This window comes from Falco biarmicus, chromosome Z (assembly GCF_023638135.1).
Source record: "Falco biarmicus isolate bFalBia1 chromosome Z, bFalBia1.pri, whole genome shotgun sequence".
NCBI lineage: Eukaryota > Metazoa > Chordata > Aves > Falconiformes > Falconidae > Falco > Falco biarmicus.
In genome coordinates this window covers 68927895-68948872 of record NC_079311.1, presented here as the reverse complement: position 1 = coordinate 68948872, position 20978 = coordinate 68927895, and the positions used below count along the sequence as shown (strand labels likewise).

The 20978-nt window shown below is 38.3% G+C and overlaps 1 protein-coding gene across 1 annotated transcript in view; it reads right to left on the bottom strand.

Moving 5' to 3' along the window:
• Nucleotides 1-20978, bottom strand: part of HCN1 (hyperpolarization activated cyclic nucleotide gated potassium channel 1) — a 195141-nt gene that overhangs the window by 16684 nt on the left and 157479 nt on the right. Inside the window, exon 6 of the mRNA XM_056325802.1 lies at nucleotides 3552-3792. Coding sequence (XP_056181777.1) covers nucleotides 3552-3792 — 241 coding nt within the window. The remainder of the gene's footprint in view (nucleotides 1-3551; nucleotides 3793-20978) is intronic.

Sequence of the window (20978 nt, the reverse complement as noted above, 5' to 3'; positions counted from 1 at the left end):
TCCTACTAGCATTTGGAATAAATATGTAGGATGATAACATTCTTCAATCAGCAGTCTGAAAAAAAACTTATTGGGATGAAAATTAGCATTCTACACACTGCTGGGCTAAGTAATGCTCCTGCACAGTAAATTCAAGATTAGGTTTATGAGCATACATGAAGGTTAAGGGATAGGATGCTCTTCCCACAGCAGTACCAATGAACAAGCCACAAGACATCTGTGGTTACTGTTCTGTACTCATTCCTTCCCTTCAGAAAGGAGAAACCAGTGAGCACAGATGAGGAAAGAGGGAAACCGTAATCAAGCCCAGACCTATGGAGAGCTCTCTAAATTCACCACTCTGCACCTCCTTCAAAAATCAACACAGAACATGAAGCAGAGGTGACGTGTGAGTCTGACTAATCTATTCTATTAATGGCTATCCATCCAGGCACATTCTTTTCGAAAAGTATTTGCAAGCAATTGCAAGGTTTATGTAGTTTAATGTGAGACTTACAACACTCAGATCCACAGGTAAGCCTGTTTTTTAATTAAGAACAAAATCAGATAAGAGAATTTAAATGCCCAACAGCATCTCAGTCTTCAAACCTTCAGATATTTCCTCTTTTTATTACTACAACTTTTGGTTTTCCAAGCTCTCACTCTCCCAACAGTCTTCATTCAAGACTCTCCCAACTGCTGGTGACTCTGGTTTTGTTCTTCTTAAATCTTGGGTTTCACATTAACCTCCAGTACCCCAACAGCTCCACAGTGTCCTAAGTTTTCTACTAATAAAATGTTGTCAATAACCAAATATTTTACATATTTTAAGTTTGATAAACATTTTCCAACTCTAAGGCAGGATGTTTGTGAAACCCTCCATGAATTCTGGAGGTGAGCCTGCCTTTCCAGGGACTCCTCCCAAATCTCACCAGAGCCAGAGACCCTGGGAAACTCATATCAGGGACATACCTGACATCCAACAGTTAGGCTCTCTGAGCTGGGACTCGGAACTTCCAACTCATAAAACATTAAACAATTAAAAAAGGATCTGATTAGGTGTGGCACACCCCTCCCACTTGTGTGTCCTTCCCCTGCTTGTGAAAGCATGGTGTTGATACTGATTTACTGTGTCAGACCTGGGAGCTACACACTTAAAGTTATAAATTACAGCTTCTGAAATAGTGTCTCCATCTCAGATTTTCCATGTTTCCATTAGGAAAAACAGAGGGGGGTTTAACCATTGGTTTTAGGATTTGAACACAGCTTTATTATTCCAGCTTGTTAGTTTATCACTGTGCAACATTTCTTGTGTCTGCTTTGGTCAGGAAGCTTTACTCAGATCCTGATACACATTTCAGGGAAAAAGTGTCTCTCCAGACAGATGAGAATATTAAATATTTTTTTTTCTCCTTTGACAAACCAAACCTTTCAATTCACAGTTACCTGATGTGCAGCTTGTTTACTCTCTTCTCAGCTGCGCTAAAATAAGTCTTTCTTCTCCAGGGTCTGAAACCCACTTCTGGGAATTCACAATGTTAAATTGTATTTTGTTAAAACAGATCTCAATCACACCACTTTGTATCTTAGGGCACTTCGTTTCTCAGGTTCCCTCTCCCTGTGCACTTGTCCTTTCTCCCCTCTCCCTCTCCCTCTCCCTCTCCCTCTCCCTCTCTCCTCCCCTCCCCTCCCCTCCCCTCCCCTCCCCTCCCCTCCCCTCCCCTCCCCTCTCCTCTCTCTCCTCTCCTCTCCTCTCCTCTCCTCTCCTCTCCTCTCCTCTCCTCTCCTCTCCTCTCCTCTCCTCTCCTCTCCTCTCCTCTCCTCTCCTCTCCCCTCCTCTCCCCTCCCCTCCCCTCCCCTCCCCTCCCCTCCCCTCCCCTCCCCTCCCCTCCTCTCCTCTCCTCTCCCAGGCCACATCCCCAGCAGCTGTCAGGCCTTGGATGCATTTGTCCCCACTTTTGCACACCTTGTCTCATCCCAGCTGCAGTTTGGATGAGCAAAACTGCTTTGGTATGCAGTGTAATAAGTTCTTGTGGTGTCTGGTTATTGCAAATAGCTTATTTTTTCTCTGCATTCCCACTAAGAAGGGTAGTGGAGACACAGGATGAGCTAAGTAGTCATTTGCACTGCAACAGGCTGACAGTTATGTAAAATACTTTCATGCACAATCTCCTCTGATCCTCTGCTGGTTCAGAGGAGTATTATGGTCAGATTCTGCACGCAGACTCTTGCAAACTCATTTTCATAAACTGGGGCATTGCTAAGCATAGAGAAGACCAAGACCAAGGTTGCTCTGTTTCTTCAGCCTCAGCATTTATCTTTTCTTTCTTCTTAATCTCCTGTCTTCAGCATCTATGGTTTTAAGCCCATGGGATAAGCACAAGACCTCTTTACTGAAGTGTTTCTACAAATACTGGTACAAATCACCTTGCAGAGGCTACTGCAGAGCGACAAGGTCTGCTGACCAGATTAGTAGGAGTTACTTTGGTGTAGTATTCCACAATGGGATTAGTTAAATTACTCTATAGCCCAGACCAAACAGTGAGACCGATTCACTTTTCTGAGTTTCCCACTTCTGTATACCAGCTAAACGGCACTGATTAGGCTTTCAATTGAACGTTTTCTGAAAGGCTTTTGACCCAGTTCTGGGATGATTCATGGGATTCAACAGAATATGAATACAATGACCAACTAACTGTAACTGTCACGGACAGCAGTGGTACACACAAATGTTCAGTCAGCTTCTGGAAACCAGCCTTGCTACTACTCACAGAAGCAGACACTGATTCTATTGCACAGAGACAATTTACAGTCACAAGGAACAACGTTTTCATACCGATCAATTATTATATGCAAAACAAAGAGACGGCTTTCACCCAAACATAAATATGCAGATGCCTGCATCTAAATGGAAACCTATATTTCATTAGGATTACTGGATGAATTTAAGTTGGATCAAAATTAATGTCTGGTTTTTATTAATGTACATCTCTTAGAGAGGTATCTAGTCAGATAGGGAGTCAGTTTCTCATAGTATATACTGGAAGGATAAACATGTTTTCTGCTAAAATTCAGTGAAAAAGCACTAACAAGAGATTGAAATATTCATGAATACCAAAATATCCTATATAAATAATGGTCTTTCATCCATTGCCTAATTTTGTAATTCTTACAGTGATTTTTACCTTTTGAGAACTACTTTACATTTATAACTCAAAAATTGTATCCCTTTTCAAAGAACATGAATCCTGTTTATTTCACCTTTAAAGAAGTATAAAATGACTATGTAAATTGTTATATTTTTATTTAAACATCCTCTGTTAAATAGCAGTGCCTTTAATTCAAAATAACTTCAAAATCCAGGAAGGTCATTCTGCATCTTTAATAGCTATCATCAGAATAGTAAGCAGACGCTGAATGTCTCACTCAGAAAGATTTTATGCATTCTTCACTGCAGTTGGAACTGTCTAGACTCTCAGTAGACTTAGTCTGATGCCTCTATGTGTCTGATACCTGAACATACTTTGTTCTAGTGCATTCACTCCATGTTATCATTCATTTTTCCTACTCACCTCCAAAGTAAGAGCCATCTGTCAGCTTCAGCTCCTTGTTGGATTTGGTGATGACACCAGCAACACCATGCTGAATGAAATACATCTTTTTACCCACAGCCCCTTCTCGGATAATATAATCTCCAGGCTGGAACACCTCAAATCGCAATTTGCTTAGCATGGCAGTCACAAAATTTGGGTCTGCATTAGCAAAAAGAGGCATTGTAGCAACCAGCTTCCGACAGTTGAAGTTGACAATCTCCTAAATGGGAAGGAAACATAATGGTAAGAATGGTCAGCAAATATACAATATGACAGGCATTGGAAAAAAGACTTTCTACTTTCTTCACGAAGATCTTTATGCTCATATTGGACTTTTTTTGTGTTTCTGTCTGTGATTAATCTTTTAATTACATTTTCCTCTGTTTCTAGTGAAGTGATTGAAACAACAGTGCCATCTGATTTGTATTTCTGACATGAAAGGATGTCCTATTCTGGCAATTTTTCACACATTATTTGTTATTTCCCTAGGATTTTAAGGGGGAAAATATGACAGAAAGAAAAAAAATTAAATAGGAATTACACTTCCTGACAACAAGATTAGCTGTTGCAGCAACTGTATTAAGTGATAAAGTAAACAAGCACTGTGTTACACCAGTAACAACTTTTTGACCAGAGCATCTCCAGTGGTAATATAAATGTACATCACAGTTAGCTGCAGGGCTAGCTGAAACCAACAAGAAAATTTCCTTCCCAGAATTTAATTCATTTTATAAAAACAGAGGCATAAATTCCTGCCCTTCAAATAAATGCATATATAGTAGACCCTTATATACAGAAATCACTGCTATTTTCCTAAGACTGCTACAGACTTAAGGGTGTGTCCCACCAAGAATATTTCTATTTACAAAGCCAATCATTAGCACATCTACATGAAAGTATTAGTACCAAATAACTATAAATGTCCTACTTGCTTTAAATAAAAAAAAAAAGAAGGAATTCTGAAAGAGTTTCAAGCTCAATCTTGCAAACCTTACCTTGTTTTAGGAAAATTAACATGGTCAGTTGTCATACAGTTTTAACAGTGTATTAAAGAGCTGAGACTAAATAGTATTACACATGGAGAGGGGCTCAGGCAGATAGTAAATATCTATTGAGTTACCAACCTGAACATGACACGAAGAGCATATATAATCATCTGTATATAAATGCACAAAGAGCAAATAAAAAGAAAAATACAATCAGCAGTCACCTAACTGCTTTGTAAAACTAAATATAATTTGTCAGTGGAGTATCCCTAGCATTTCTTACACTAATCCAAGGCTTTGTGATCGATGTAAAGGAGACATCCCACCTACCAGTGCTCTCACCCCCTTGACTAAGGCCCATTCAAGGGTCTTCCCGCTGGAAGATGCTTTTTCAACCTCCCATGCATCTGCTGTCTCATACATCTCATATATCCCATGCATCCAGTTCTCTGAGTAGCAAGCTCAGATATACTTGTCCACAGTTCAGACAAATTCCTTCCTTCTCCCACCCTCACCATGTATTCTGCTTGCAGACATGATGGGGAAGTTCAGCTAATTCCATGGTATAAAAAACAAAATCATAGTGAGTTCTTCAAATCAGTCTCCTTGCTTCTGTGAAGGAGGAGGGAATTTCCCTTTTAAGAGAAGCCATTGGCTATGGAGGCAATTAAGAAACATGGGCAAGGTCAAAGAGCAAAGAAACAACTGCCCTTCCCCAAGAAATTATACTCTTTCAAAACAAAGACAGTAGAACTTGGAAAAATAATGTGAAACAAAATGTCTCACCAGGCACCTGGGAAGATGAAACCTCTCCAGCAATATCTTATTTTCCAATAAAGAAAGAAAAAACAGGTCAAAATTACTTCTAGTGTTACTCCTAGGATGGACTTATGATACCTTCTGACAATATTGCAGGAAAGTGTCATTATAGAATGGCCAGGTGAAAATAGAATAATGTCCCTAAGCAATAATGAACACTGATTCTTAACAAAGGGCAGTACAGTGATTCTCTTTAATCCTGGTCTCAATAGCATCACATCTATATACTTATAAAAACACTATATAAGCCTTTTTACCCTTTGGAAAGGGCCAATGAGATACCAATATATATATATAATTTTATATAATTATAATTTAATGAAGATTTAATACCAGAATTATTGGGTTAAAGATAAGAATGAATGAATAGTAAGATGCTACATCTTTGAAGTCAATCACTGAACTCAGTTGAATTCAGTGGGGATATGATTCCACCAAGAACAACTTATCTGAGAACTGTTTTAAGTAATGGAAGCAGAACAACAATCCTCTTTCAGCACAGCACTTTTCACTGCACTGCCTCACCCTCTCTGATTGCCATAACTTCCTCTTCTTATGAGTGTTTTGGTATGCCTCAAACACTGCATTATGTATGGACTACATGGCTAAGCATGAATGGGCCAGATTAACACAGGAAGAGACAGATCTGAGATCAAGAGCAGACTTCTTAATGGTTGTATGAAACTGGAAAGGTACAGGAATGCATGGCAGGAATGGAACCAAAAAAGATGTGAGGAAAAGAGCACCAAGATTTGTAATGACTAGGAAATTCCTACTTACAGAAAGGACGAGCAGTCTGCTGACTGCTATGACTCCCACCCAGTGCAGGCAAAGACATGGATGCTACCAGTGTGACACTATGGGATGATACTATCTACACACATGACATCAGAATCAGAGCTTTAAAAAAAACCCACAAACTAGTCTTGCTTGTAAAAAGCACATTAAAAAAATGATGCAAGATGTGTGCTGTTTGCCTGAAGCCAAAAATTATCTCAAGCAATATCACTGCAAGGTGTGAACTACCTGGTAGGTGTCATTGGGACTCAAGATCAGTGAATGCTGCTGAGTCATTAAATCAAGAGGAGTAATCCCAGGGTACCCCTTCAAGTATATTTTGTATGAAGGAATAAATATCATAAAGACATTCCAGTTGACTGTCTTTCTGAAGGATGAGGAAAAGTCTGTTTTCTTCTTGTCTAAACACTCCATTTCTCAGTAAAGTTTCAGCCTCCACCTGCCTCCCAAGGGAAAGTTACTCTCTGCTCACCGTGCTCATAGTACGGTGACACTATGTGAGCAGTTCCAGACTGCATCCTGTATGAAACCACTTTACTGTGGTCTCGGCTAATGTGGGAAAGATGGCAATAACTGTTACTTGTCTTGCCTTGCTCAGGGACTTTTCACTAGACTAGCTGCTTGTTTTCCATTTCTGAAAGTGAATAGCTTGTCTTGCATGCCTAGGAGGCAGAGAAGGAAAATTAGTAAAGAAAGCAAAAATTGACTGGAAATTATATAGAAGCTGGTGGGGAAGCACAAAAAAGGCTGTGAGAGTGGAAAGTTCAACTCCAGTCATGATGAGGAAGAAAGTAAAACAGACTTAGGTGGAATACTATTAAGAAAGAGAGAATGGGAGGAAAGGAACACAAAAAGAAGGAACACAAAGACCTAGAAGAGAGGGGGAAAAGGCAGGAAGATTGACTTTAAAAAACAGATTGAGAAACTGAAGTTCCTGAAAAAGTGAGAGCACAGGAGCACAAAACCTGGAGAAAAGGTGTCTCAAGTGAAAGCTGAGAAGTAGAGCTGATGAAGTAAACAAAAGGGAAGCTAGATAAAAAACAGAGAAGTGATCAGTAATGTATCTTAATAGCATCATAGGACAGCATGTTATAGACAGAAGGGAGAACTCGGACCTGCATGACCCCTCTGTGCAGAGCCAGTCCAGCCCAACAAGAAAGGAATTCACATTCTCTTGGGAATCCCAAGAAACCATACCCTTGTCACAGGATTTTCACCCTTGGAACCTCATGTCCTCTTACAGCTCCATCTTCTGCCCACCTTTCTACATCAATATGTAATCTATATCTGGATATACCTGTGTAAACGCACATTACCTGCTCAGCCTAAGTTGCCTACTGAAGGTACCAACATAGCTACAAAACCACACTGCTGTGGAAATTTCAGCCATTATATCCTAATAATGGATTAATTTTGCTGATTATTTTCTGTGAAAGTTTATGATAAAGTACAAACCTTTCTTATTTAAGACGTTAAAAGGTTGAAAATTAATGAGGGAGAAAGAAATGTGTCATTTTTAAGTGCTTTTTCTTTAAAGTGTTCTTTTATATAAACATGAGATCATTCAGAGCAAGTAAACCACATTTCCCTAAGTCTTTATCACAGGCAGTGCTGAAATTTCATTCTTGTATATTACTTCAAATATCATCTTGGAGAGAAAGAAACAGTAAACATTATGAACCTGTTTTATGTAACTCAGAAAGCTCTAGAGGAAATAGTTCCATTTTTAAAAAGAAAGGTAACAAACAAACTGCCAAATTAAAAGTTGACATTTTTTGCAGATAAAAAAGAGTTAATTCTTTAGAGCCAGACTGGAGCCAGATTATGCTGCCCAATATGATATCTTAATTAAATGAAATAATAATTATTTTGTCTCACCTCTAAATGAAGAGAATACCAGTGAAGCCTGAGGAAAGGATTCTATAGGAGTCTATTGTATAGCTGAAATGGTTAAAAGCAAGAGTGATTCAGACCTATACAGAGCAAGCACTGATCTAGTTCAAATATTGGTCTCTGTTACACAAGTACTAAGTCAGAGGTGCAATGGTCTGCTTTATATGAGATTGGTTAGGTAATTACACTGGCTTATGGTCATTTATAGTGTACTGGTTTTATTACTCGTCTTGGCGTTCCTGGCTTTTTTTCAAACTGATGTTAAAGCATCAGATATTATCATTTTGCGGAGGTTCAATATTTCTGGATGACTGCTCCAATGCATCTCAAGATGTCACAATTACAGAGGCAGCTGCAAGGCTGTCCTAGCTGTGCCCAGGGCATGGTGGTGGCCAACTTCTCTGATGGCATCTGTAAGAGTTTTCAGGACCTTTTCTCAAGGAGATTTTTAGATAGAAGCAGTGCTATTAGACTGATAGGAAAAAAGCTGGTGCTACAAAAAAAAGCAGACAAAATTCTTGAAATATCTGTATGCCTGAAAGGTTCTTTTCTTTTTCTCACTAAACTGACTGAGCTAATAAAAGGTATTACTTCCACCTGCAGACTATGTCCTTCTTACATGTAGGCCACCCAAGTCTGTTTATGACTACATCAAAAAGCAGCTTAGTTTCATTAGATCACTTCTACTTTCTACTGTAAAAATCTAGTGCATCACTTTGCACATTGCACATTGTTTTTAAATGAGTGTCCCTCCTTTACACTCTGCTTTCAAGGATGAGAAACTTAATCAGCCTTAATTTCCTGGCCACTGAAAGGAATAAAGCTCTTTATTGAGAAAGCTATTTTTCCTCTTAGAAATAACTCATAGAAGAAGTACGGAGCAAGTGATTAAGACAGAACTGTAGGGAAAAGCATCATATTTAGGGACTTGGGGCTGTATGAGCAGTCTAAATATATTTAAACCAGGTTTTAAGGAGAATATTATGTATGTGTTCATGATTTCCTGTAATTTTTTAACCAACTGGTCAATTACAGTCAACTTTGGCAGAAAGGAGACATCTCACTGATATTAAGTTCTCACAGGTTTTATGACAGCAGGCAATCAGGAGGACTAGGATTAGTACCCTACTGAGAGAATGACTACATCATTAGCTCACAACTTGTTAAAAGCCAGAAAATCTACATGTGGCAACAGGATGCATTATTCTTCATTTCTGGTGCACCTGAAATTGTTCAAATTGCTTTGACACAATCTGTTTAATCATCTATACAGTGTGTATGCCTAAAAAAAAAAAAAAAACAACCAAACAACAAAACTGCTCAGAGGTTTTCATGTAAGTAATAACAATTATGCACATTTTTCTACTTGAATGGGTTGTCTATGACTTCCCATATTTCAATTGCATTGATCAAATTTAGCATAGACACTCTGTTTAAGTTTTATTTACAAACAGGGTAATTCTTGGACACCATCATTTCTGTCTAGAGCTGCATTGAGAAACAATTCTTCTTTTCTTCAGGACTCTGATATTTTGCCATTCTCTTAACATAGCTAGATATTGCATATGTGTGTGTTTTACAAAACCTCACTGCCTAGCCCCTTCAGCTATGTATTTTAAAGCCCAAGAATGCTCTGTCTGAGGTAGCTTATGTGTTTGACTACAGACAAAGCACAGAACGTGAAAAAACCTCTGATCTCTAAGGCAAAGATAATCTACATGCTGTCAGTTGCCTTGAAAACCAGTGGCCAGCCTGTGTATTTACATTTTCAAAACCCTCTGGTCCCCAAGACTTCCAGCATACCAGGTTGCCCAGATGCACAAATTTTTCCAACCAGCTACGAGATAAGCTTAAGCAAGCAAAAGGAAGGCAGGCGTAAAAAAGTTTTCCAGCCAAATGATGGATGAAATCCCCTGGTTGGATTCTATCAGGACTGAGTTGAAGCAGGTTTGGGTTTTATTTTTATTTTCCTGCCTAGCTCTGTTCAACTCAGTTCAAGGCAAGTCAGCCTTAAAGAGAGCTTATGGTAGCTAATATTGCTGTGTCCTAAGAGAAAGAAATCTTTTATGCATTTGAAAGCTAAAGGGATATAGATTTGACCAATTATATTTTCTTGGCTTCATTGATTAAGTGTTGGCTGGCCTTCTGCATACTTTTCTATCATTCTCTACTTGATTAGAATTTTCTATTCAACTCCTTATATGCATTTTTTATGCTTCAGAATTATTATTGCATTAAATTCAAATGCAGACAGGATAATCCTTTTGAGGATAGATGGTTCAACCAAACTTCCAATAAAGTCAGTCTGATGAAGGAGATCCATCTTTTTCCCAGCTTGTTAATTGATTTAATGGAGCTTAAGGGAGAGCAGTTCTGTGCATCTCATGCTTCTCTTCTCTTCTCTTCTCTGGATGTTCCATTATATTTAGAAGATTATAAAAGAGCAAAAGAATACAGAAAAGAAAGAAAAAAGACATTAACTATCCACCCTTTCATTCACTCAACTGTCCATTCATTCCTTAACTGGGCAATTTTAAAAAGGAATTTAGCTTTTATCTTCTTTAATGTTCTGAATATTCTGCGCCTCTTAAGTTTCGTTTCCAGCTGGGAAGAGGATGAGAGGCATCGAAATGAGAACAGTGATACAGGCAATGTTTTTAGGCAGTCTCTGATTGTGAGATACACACTATAATTTCAAAATCCTGAGAAGTCCTAATAATCCAGATAAGTACATAAAGTTTGGGCCAGTTGACGAATCTCCACTTCCTGCAGGTTTTACCTTCTGAACAGCGCTGCTGAACAATATTCCTGAATGCTTTTAGAAAACACACCAAGTTTATTATAGAAGGTGATATGGAATTAGTGCTGCACAAAACAGCAACTGCTGTAGCGACTGTTCACTTCCATGAACTGAATAAAAAACCTGCAATTTGAAAATGTATTTAAGAATCACTGTTTCAATTTTCTGTCCCTGAATAACCAAATATCTTCATTCCCATTTGTGTGTGTGCATCTGTTTGTGTGTTACATTCACTAATACTGTAGTATTTACTAAAATATCTTGGGTAGGAGACACTTAAGGCTGAAATCTTCATTTAGAAAGACATTTTAAATATTGAAGTTATCCCATTATGCCAATAAGACTACAGATTTAACACATGTATTGTCAAATTGTGGCAGAAAGGTGAATCCTGGGACATGTGAAGTTTATAAAATCCTACTGGTATCCATACCTTAACCTTTTGCTAATACATGGAAGCATGGCATGAATTTGTCATCAGGTTTGTTACACAAATAAATGAAGCACAATTCATGTTTTTCTAAAGTAGTGATTAAGAAACAGAAAAAAAGTTGGTTTTTGCTAATAATTACAAAACTGCCTAGTCTGCTTGCTCACAGGTTAGTATGTACTGTAGCATTGCTTTTCCACTGTCTTTGGAGCTTCCAGTCACCTCTTTTATCTGGTAATCTGATGATTCTGGAAACTGTATTCATTCTTGTGCATTTGTACTGAAACACTGGTGATACCACTTGCTAACACCAATCAGTCTGTGGTTGACCTTGTATGTGATCTGTGTGGCAGCTACTATTTTTTTCTACTATATTATTAAAAATAAAAAAAGCTCAAATGCTACTTACAGCTTTTCTGAATGAAGTGTGTTTCTTACATTCACCAAAGTCAGTGAGATTGCATCTCACTGCCAGAAAAAAAAATGTTTTTGTTTCAGGGCGGTGCTGAAATGAGTGCTCCTGTTCTCAGAACAGTGCTTAATTCACCTGATTGCAAGGAAGAGTACTTGTGCATGACAGAAAGAAAAAAAGGAAGAGACAGTGGAGTTTCACAAAGGCAGCCTGAGTTATACTTACATTTGTGTGACTTATTAGGTAAAATTTATTGATTTGGGTCCTTTTTTGAGTAAAATATGTCAGCCAGAATGCAGAACAGCATGTGATGCCTGAACAATAGTTTCTCTCACTGAAGAAAGGGAAGGCCATGAAAAGAATATCATGTGGATGAAAGCAGAGAGGAAAAAATCTGTGTTTGAAGCTAGTAGGGGGATGTCTGGGGGTTAAAAAATGTACTGAAGCAAAGAACTAGCTGGCAGGGGGGGAAAAAACCCAAACACACCTTAAGAGAAATAAGCTAAGGCTTGGATAAAAATTTTTGTGTTGACTTACTTCTGACTTGTAGTTTGATCAAGATCAGAAACTCAAGCTAGGAATGGTTCCATGGAGATTTTATTGTGAGCTCTGCAACAGGCAATAAATTTCTTCTGCCATCCCACCCCACCCTCTTTGTTGCCTCCTTCCCACTCCCGTTCCCTGTGGGCTTCAACCCAAATGGCCAAAACAACTGAGTCAGTGAGGAGGTAGTTCTCAAGAGAATGTGCTTTACCTACACCCTGTGTGTACGTTTAGCTGACACAGTCACAACAACCAGGAAAACAGCTATTTACAAATCAGTGGTGATTTGTTCAGAGTTATTTTAAAGCTCTCCAAGAGCTCTGTATCAGAAATACTTTTATCTTGTTAACTGCTAGGTCAACACTTACTTCCTACTATGAATTACAAGCCTGGTTCAAAGCCTCTCTCTATAAAATTATTAAGTAGCTTAAATTAAATCTTACTGATTATACTGGATAAATCCCAGTTAGCTAAGCTTGAAATATCCACACTGAAATTATATTTACAGTTTTTAAGTACATTTTAGTTTGCATCTAATTTGACTTGTAACTATTCAATGAAGGCCTACTCTATATTATGGTATGGGAGAAACAGTAAATTCCTAACTACCTAACACACAAAATCTAAACAATGCTGCACTATGTATAATATGCATCTTAGAGTGGAGAAAAAGAGTTTTTGTAAACAATTACAAGTTTTATTTCTTATAACAATGACTAGATTTCTTAGAAGAATGTGCAACAGGACCCTAAATGCCTCTGTATGTATGTACTAAAATATTTACAATGTCAGCTATAGATCTACACATCTATATATAGCAGAAGTATATAAAAGGAAAGATAAGGAGGATGCACAATCCCTTTCTAATTCTGAATCAGCCTGTGTCACTGCTTTACTGTGTGAACTGGGACAAGCTAATTATGAGAGCATTTGAATTTGCCTTCTAAAGGAGGCTACTGAAAAGGGTGCTGCAGTGGGATCAGGTGCAAGGGCTCAATGATGTTATGTTGTGAGTAGCTACTTGCAACATGAGTGCAGGGAGCTTGTGACCCACATTCAGGCCGCTGTGCCAGAGTGCAAGCATGCAGAAGTAGAAAAATACTGAAAGTGCTGATTCTAGAGCCCAGTTTTACAGTGAAACATGAGGATAATGTTCAGTTTTAAGGATGAGAAATGGAGAGCTGGCTCCAGAACAGATATCATCTGGTGGTGAAAACAAAGATGAGGTCTCTGGAAATAACTTTGTAGAGCAACAGCCAGACAGCCCTGAAAATAGCATTTACTTGAGAATGCCATTTTGGCTAATATTGGTAGCTGCAGGGGAAAGACATGCATAAATGGCATGGAGGTGTAGACTGGAAGAAATTCTGATTAGTGCAAGTAGGCATGGTGACAGCAAGAACAGCCCCGACAGCAGATCATGTGGAGGATGAAGAGAAGGCAAACTGGCAAACTGGCAGGTATAGACTAGTGAACATGGATTAGCAATAACAGCTAGAGTAAATGTATCAGGCTCTTTAAATATCCAGTAGGCAGACACACTTAACAATGGCATGGTATCAGAGTAACAAAGAGTCACATAACAACTAGGAACTAGATCATGCTCAACGCTTGACAGATCAAGGATGCATAGGCCACCCACAGCATCTGTACTTTCTGAAAATCTTTTGTTCTAGGGAGCATGGAGTGGAAATGGCTGTGTAAATAATACATAAGAGGCCAGGGAAGATACCTGTAGCCTTCCATCATCTACATTTAGTAATTATGCTGTGCTTGCCCAATGCATTCAGTCACTAAGTAAGGCCTTAAATATTTGTGCTTATGCTTTCCCTCCAGGAACAGATATGCACTAAAAGCAAGGGGACCTGATGACACAAGGCACACAGGAACTGCCATTAGCATCTGTGCATGAGACCTGGCAGCCACAGGATGCAGGTGCATAGGCAGTGCCACGTTGCTTACATCAGTTAAATATTCCTTTTCACAACAATTTCAGTTCATCTGCTTGCCCAAAGTTTTAAATTTATTTAGCCATTAATAGGATTTAAGTATAATTCTATTAATCCCTTCTGGAATTAAATACAGACTGAGATTCTTTTCCGTAAGAAATATGTTCCTATAATTTATTCAAAAATATTTTCAAATTATCTTAATCTCTACGTTTACAAATAAATATATCTATATTGATTTTATATCATAGGAGAGCCCTTAAAACCCTTCTCATTATAGTTAATTTTAAGGTAATATATTGTAAACATAGACTGGTGGCATAGGAAGTATGTGTTGAGATATACAGTGAGAAACATAAAGTCCATACTGGAGTACATAATGGAATGCATGTACTTAGTATTGTGCAAAGATATCAACAGAGTATTCTCACACGTATATCCTGGATACATGTCGTTGCATGTGTATGCCTGAAAGCATGTGTATATATGCATATATATGCTCTCCCACACATATATTGACATGTTTACATGGACATATCTATACATTCCCAAATGTACATATTTGTATACATAATGTAAAAAAATCAAAGTTTAACTAATTAATGTGTCCCATTAAGAGCATGTGCTTGTGAAGTTATAATCTACAAGCAAAAAGGTGAGAGGTAAGAAGATTCTGCTCCCAGTCCCAATTATATTCTTTGGAAATGAAATGTCCTCATGTTCTATATTTTGCAAGGACACATGATCTGTATCTATTTCCAGTGAACATCTCACATGGGGGCCTAAAAACAGGCCAGTCATGAACTTCAAATAATGTCTCAGGCAGGGTATTAACCTTTTTCTCACATTCTAAGTTTGTCCCATTGCTGTATCAACATTATGAAGAATATATATGGTGTTAAGAGAATGACAGAGCAAGCTACAGACACCTCCAGTTCTGCTTCTCTACATATGTCATTGCCTCTTATTTCCTTTCAAGGTACGTTATATATTACGCTGCCCACATATAACATTGACAGCATCTGTCTTCCTCTCAGTAGTAAATCTATTTTGTGCCAGATGCTAAAAAGCATGAACTGTTTAATTTTCAACCTCAACTGATGGGAGACTTTCTACACTTGGTGTAATGTGGATGATTACAAGATCTCTTATACTCATTAATACATAAGTGCTTATACAATGTGTGGCAATAAGTGGTACAATGATTGGCTAGATTTTTGTCTTGGGGACCGTGGATGTCTGTACTAGCCACTGTATTTCCCAGATAACCTGTTATGACTCCCATAGCATAATGTTTTCATGAGGTATATTTTTCCAAATTATTCTCAGTAGTTCTATTACTTTCTTACATTTTTAAAAGACACAGACCCATCTTCATTTCCTGATTTTCAATTTAGTAGAAGAAAAAATGCCTCAGTATGAAATAAACTTATTTTTAATACATGTAAGTGACTTTTATGAAATCACAGAGATAAAATATAGTTTTCAGTTGCACAGTTAACTAATGACTGTAATCCAGGCTAAAATGAAAACTGTTAATTACAAAGAATGTGGCTTTTCTTTAAAATATATATAAGCACACAGGTATTTATTTTATCCACAAAAATATTTAGCCTTCTAGTAAGGCACCATAAAACTTACAGCTGTATGTGCTTTAGGGCACATTGTTAGTATTCTCTTAACCAGCTACAGAGTTTTCACTTTTCACAAATGAAGGGAAAGAAAAATTCATTTATTCAGAAGGAAATTAACAAACAAAGACTCCACAGATCAAGCTGGGAGATTAAAATCCTCTTAGGGGAACTCCTTGCCAGTCAGTGCTCAATTCCTACCAAGGCTGGCTTAGTTAGGATCCAGTGCTACCACTGAGTGGGACTGTGTAAGGTATCATGAAAGAGATGGAAAGAACAGATAAAAACCATTGCCTTGAACTCATCCCAGGCACTACCAGGAAGTCTGCACCTGTACCCACAGTGTCAAACTCCACATTTTGCACCAGCTTTTAAATCCACTCATGTCTAACAATCTTGTATGGCAGTAATTTAGGCCCAAGGGGAGGAAGACTTTTTGTTAAGCACTAAAAATATCAGACACTAAGTTCCTTCAGTGTTAAACAGTTACCTTTAAATTAAACAAGTGTAATTCAACACCACCTGCATCTGCATCTATGCTAAATTTCATTATCTGTCCATTTATAAATAGTCTCAATTATTTTTTTTTTTCAGTTCTCCTTTCCATTTAATCTCTTACATACAGACTCTTCATCAAAAGAGATTACACTTTCAAAAGATTATTTTGCAACTAAGGAGCACAGCTCTTATTTTTCAGGTACTAAGACTTTAGAAAAACAGTATTTCACCTTTGGCTTACCTGCAAGACAATTTTTGGGGAAAAGATTGTAAGTATTTCCTTACTGTGTTTGCTAGGTAACAGCAGTCTAAAACTACAGATTAGACAGAATTTTGTGCAGTTTTCAAAATTATGTACAATTTTTTTGTAGAAGTGGCAGTAGGGAAAAAGCAAAACAATGATATAGCATTGCCATGATGTGCAGAGCTTAACTGTGATATCTCCAACAGCTTTAACAATATTTACCTTCTTAAATCACCAGTGTAACAACTGGAAATTGAGTTCATAAATGGGCATTCATAACAGATTTTGTGCTTTGTTGTTTTTGTTCTCATAGAGTCATAGAAAGGCTGGAAAAGACCTTTGAGATTAAGTCCAACCGTTAACACAGGATTGCCAAGTTCATCACTAAACCATGTCCCTAAGTGCCACATCTATGTGTTTTTTATACAACTCCAGGGATGCTGATTCCAACACCTCCCTGGGCAGCCTGTTTCAATGCTTGACCACACTTTCAGGGATAAAATTTTTCCTAATATCCAATCTAAACCACCTCTGGTGTAACTTGAGACCGTTTCCTCTTGTCCTGTTTCTAGCTACCTTGGAGAAAAGACCAAACCCCACCTGCCTAAAACCTCCTGTCACGTAGCTGTAGAGAGGAAGAAGATTCCCCCTGAGTCTCCTCTTCTCCAAACACCCCAGTTCCCGGAGCTGCTCATCAGAAGACTTGTGCTCCAGACCTTTCACCACCTTTGTTGCCCGTCTCTGGACATGCTCCAGCACCTCAATGTCCCCCTTTCAGTGAGGGGCCCAACCCAAACAAAGGATTCGAGGGGCGGCCTCACCAGTGTCCAGTGCAGGGGACCAGCACTGCCCTGGCCCTGCTGGCCATGCTGTTCCTGGTACAAGCCAGGGTGCTGTTGACCTTCTTGGCCACCTGGGCACACTGCTGGCTCACGCTCAGACAGCCACCAACCAGCCCCCCCAGGCCCTTTCCCCGCAGGCAGTTCCCAGCCCCCTGCCCCCAGCCCGCAGCGCTGCGGGGGCTGGTGTGACCCACGGGCAGGACTCGGTATTTCTCCTTGTTGAACCTCATACAACTGGCCTTGGCCCATCAGTCCAGCCTGTCTCCTTGTCTTTGGCTTTGAGATCACATCCTTTTAAAAGGCTGGAGTTGCCTTAATTTTTGTGTTGGAAATTCTCTGTACCCTTCTGTATGCTGTTACTACCATAATCATAACAGGCAACAGTGCATAAAAATAGGCACATGCATTTGCTTCTGCATCAGGCAGGTCATGGGATATTTATCTCGTCTTGGTGGTTGTGGGTCACAAATCTAATATATTATTTGTGTTGACTTTCATGGACACTGGCATGTTTAAATGCTGCCCACTCAACACAGAAACTTTTGTATCACATGACTCCCACAGCAGTTTTAAGATTCCAGAAAAATATGCTTCAAAAGACCTTAGCTGGCTTCTGGATCTAGACTTTAAATTCAACAGTGAAAACTGAAGGAAAAGATGTTCCCTTTCACCAGCTCTAAGAATGAAATTTACATGAAAGGGACATGGGCATGCCCATACTGTGCATCCCTGTCTTGTTTGTACCACGTTTTCTACTAGGATCAGGGCTGTATCCTGTCTTCTGCTTTCCTCCTTCCCTTTCCCACACTTCTCTTCTTCAAGTGCCATGACTTTTTACTGCAGAAGCCCATGAGGGGGAAAACGGAGAACTTTGGTAGGTACCAGATTTCTTTCCTGTAGCCATGACCTGAATCTCCTAATTTTGAATAAAATGAGTCATGCAATTTCCAATCCTGCATCATAAATTTTCATTTATTTATTTTTTTCATTTATCTTGAATTATTCTTTAAAGGGTTCAAAGGAACATGTGTGAACTGCTATTTTAACATAATGGATTTGCAGTCACAATTCAGGGATTAGGGCAAAAGATCATTTGGTTTTAGCTAAATAACCCAAAACTTTCCAAATCCTACTAGAGAGGACACTAACCAAGCCAAAGTAAGCACAGTGTCAAAAGAACAGGTTTACAGAAGGGGAACTAACTAATAAGTCATCTGAAATACTTTATTATTTTTAACCTCCTTAAAATCAGCAATGCCATCTATAATTGCAATAACATATTCAGACCTAGTAGGAATGAACATGCTGTGGTAAGCATTGTCTAATATGTAATAACCTTTCCTGGCTTTCAGCAGAAACTGCATAAAGGAAAAAAGAAAAAAAGTGCTTGACTCTTTCCATCCACTGCCCCTAGCACCACCTGGGTTTCAACTAGCTGAACAAATTCTTCAGTTCATTAAGAACTGAGACATGAAAGACACTTGGAAGCATGATCTTGGACTGAATAAGGCAATGGTGTGAAATTTTCCTCTGCGGGAAAGCATTCATTGCATTGGCTGCTGTTCTCTCAGTGCACTGGACCTGGCCCTCATAAACCTTTCTGATTCTGCTCTTCAGATGCCTGAATAGCAGTTCAGACTGGAACTGCAGTTCCTGCGGTAGCAGGCACAGAGTGGATTTACTTTTCTGTAAGGGAATTTGACATCTCTCACAGCATCTAGTTTCCATCTAAATAGTCTGGTACTTTTCTCAAACAACTTATCTTTCTGTGAAAGACAACTTCTGCAGGAAGATATGGGAATTTGATTTGGATGAGTATATTTGAAGAGCTCATGAAAGAACTGTCATGCCTGAAATATTTATTGAACAATTATGACAAAGGAATCTCGTAGGTGCAGTAACAAAACTTCGAAACCGTAACTACTGAGAACTGTTGGTGTATTATTATCTGTAATATTGAAAGCTGTTAGAACTTGGACTTGCCAAAGCATGTCTCAGCTGAGGATGGATTTGCTAACAAAGCATGTGAAACAGAAGGGACTGCGATCAAAGTTTCTTGAATATGTGTAACAGCAACAAAAGTTGTTGACAATTCAAAAGCTGTGCCTCAGCGGCAGCATGTACACTTGTGTATATGCATACATCCAGGAGCAACACACTCCCCACAGTTCAGGAAATCAACCTACATTGTCTTAGGTCCCCAGAAAACGGATCTGAGGATGCACACAGCTTGTTACCATGTCATACCAGCCAAAGAAAAACATCTTGAAACATAATAATCCAATCACCTGGTGATTGTTCATTTCCAACATGTAGTATTGGTTACTATTTTTAATCTTAAAAACTTAACTATAATCCTTTCTAAGAGGTTTTCAGGGTTGTTTTTTTTTTAAGCCTTGTATGCTTAGATTTAGGCACATCCTACACAGATCACTGAAAAATACAAATACTTCTGTTTTTCAGCATTTGTCAAATAAATAATGCTGTGGTATATAAGGATTTATTCTGCAACACCAACATGCTGCATAATTCATTTATGACTTCAGTACTCCAAAGTATGAACTAAAGTTACATCAAATCTGTGTCTATCTGAAAAAACTAATGCACTAAAGAGGTATTCACTCTCTCCATACAGCTGTATAATGACATACTTAAATGAGTTCCAGTATGACTACATTTATAACTCTGCCACATTTTTCCTAGTTTTCTTCTTTAAGCTTCATACCAAGGTTCACTGCATATAAAAATTAATAAAAATACAGTGGTTTATGATGGAAAAATTACCTCTCTGTCTATGAGCTACAGATATAAGTTGCTATGGAAGCAAAATATTTGGAATCTCCAATAATTAAATATTGACTCTGATACTTTATTTTTTTAATAAGCTCATTTGATTTTCTACCATTATTTTAATATTTGGTGGCCTGAATCCAAAAAACATAATGACTACACTATCAAAGAGGACTGAAGCATACTATGATCTAATCACACCATATTTTGGGCTCATACAATTAACTCTGGAGATGTATCATCCTTTGTGCATAGGATTATATTACAGTCTAAATGAGAATATAATGTTTTGTGATTTATGAAGATAAATAGAAGGGAAGAAATTACAAAAGTAAGTAAATTTTAATGGAGAAAAAGAGCAGGTTAACAACTGGGGGGAAAAATGGTGACGTTACCAAATCGATGATTTGAAAATTGATTTTGAAAAGACCAAATACTTTCTCTAAAAATATAATTAATTTTCTATATGTATCAAATTAATCTGCTTTTAGTCCTGTTTTGACATAGTTACAATTACTATTATCAATTATAAATCCATGGAAGCTTGGAGAGTACCTTTCTTACAAGAACTCTCACAAAATGCCACCCTGGATGTTACACTGAGCAGTGTGCAGGATCTTTTCCAGAATCTTACACCTGACTCATTAGGCTGTAATAGGTACCATAACTTACTTACATTTGCTGTCCTTGCCAAGCACTTCACACAGTTATGTTCAATTTTGGAAATAGCACCATGTAAAGATGAAGAAGCTTGTTAAAAAGAAACTAAAA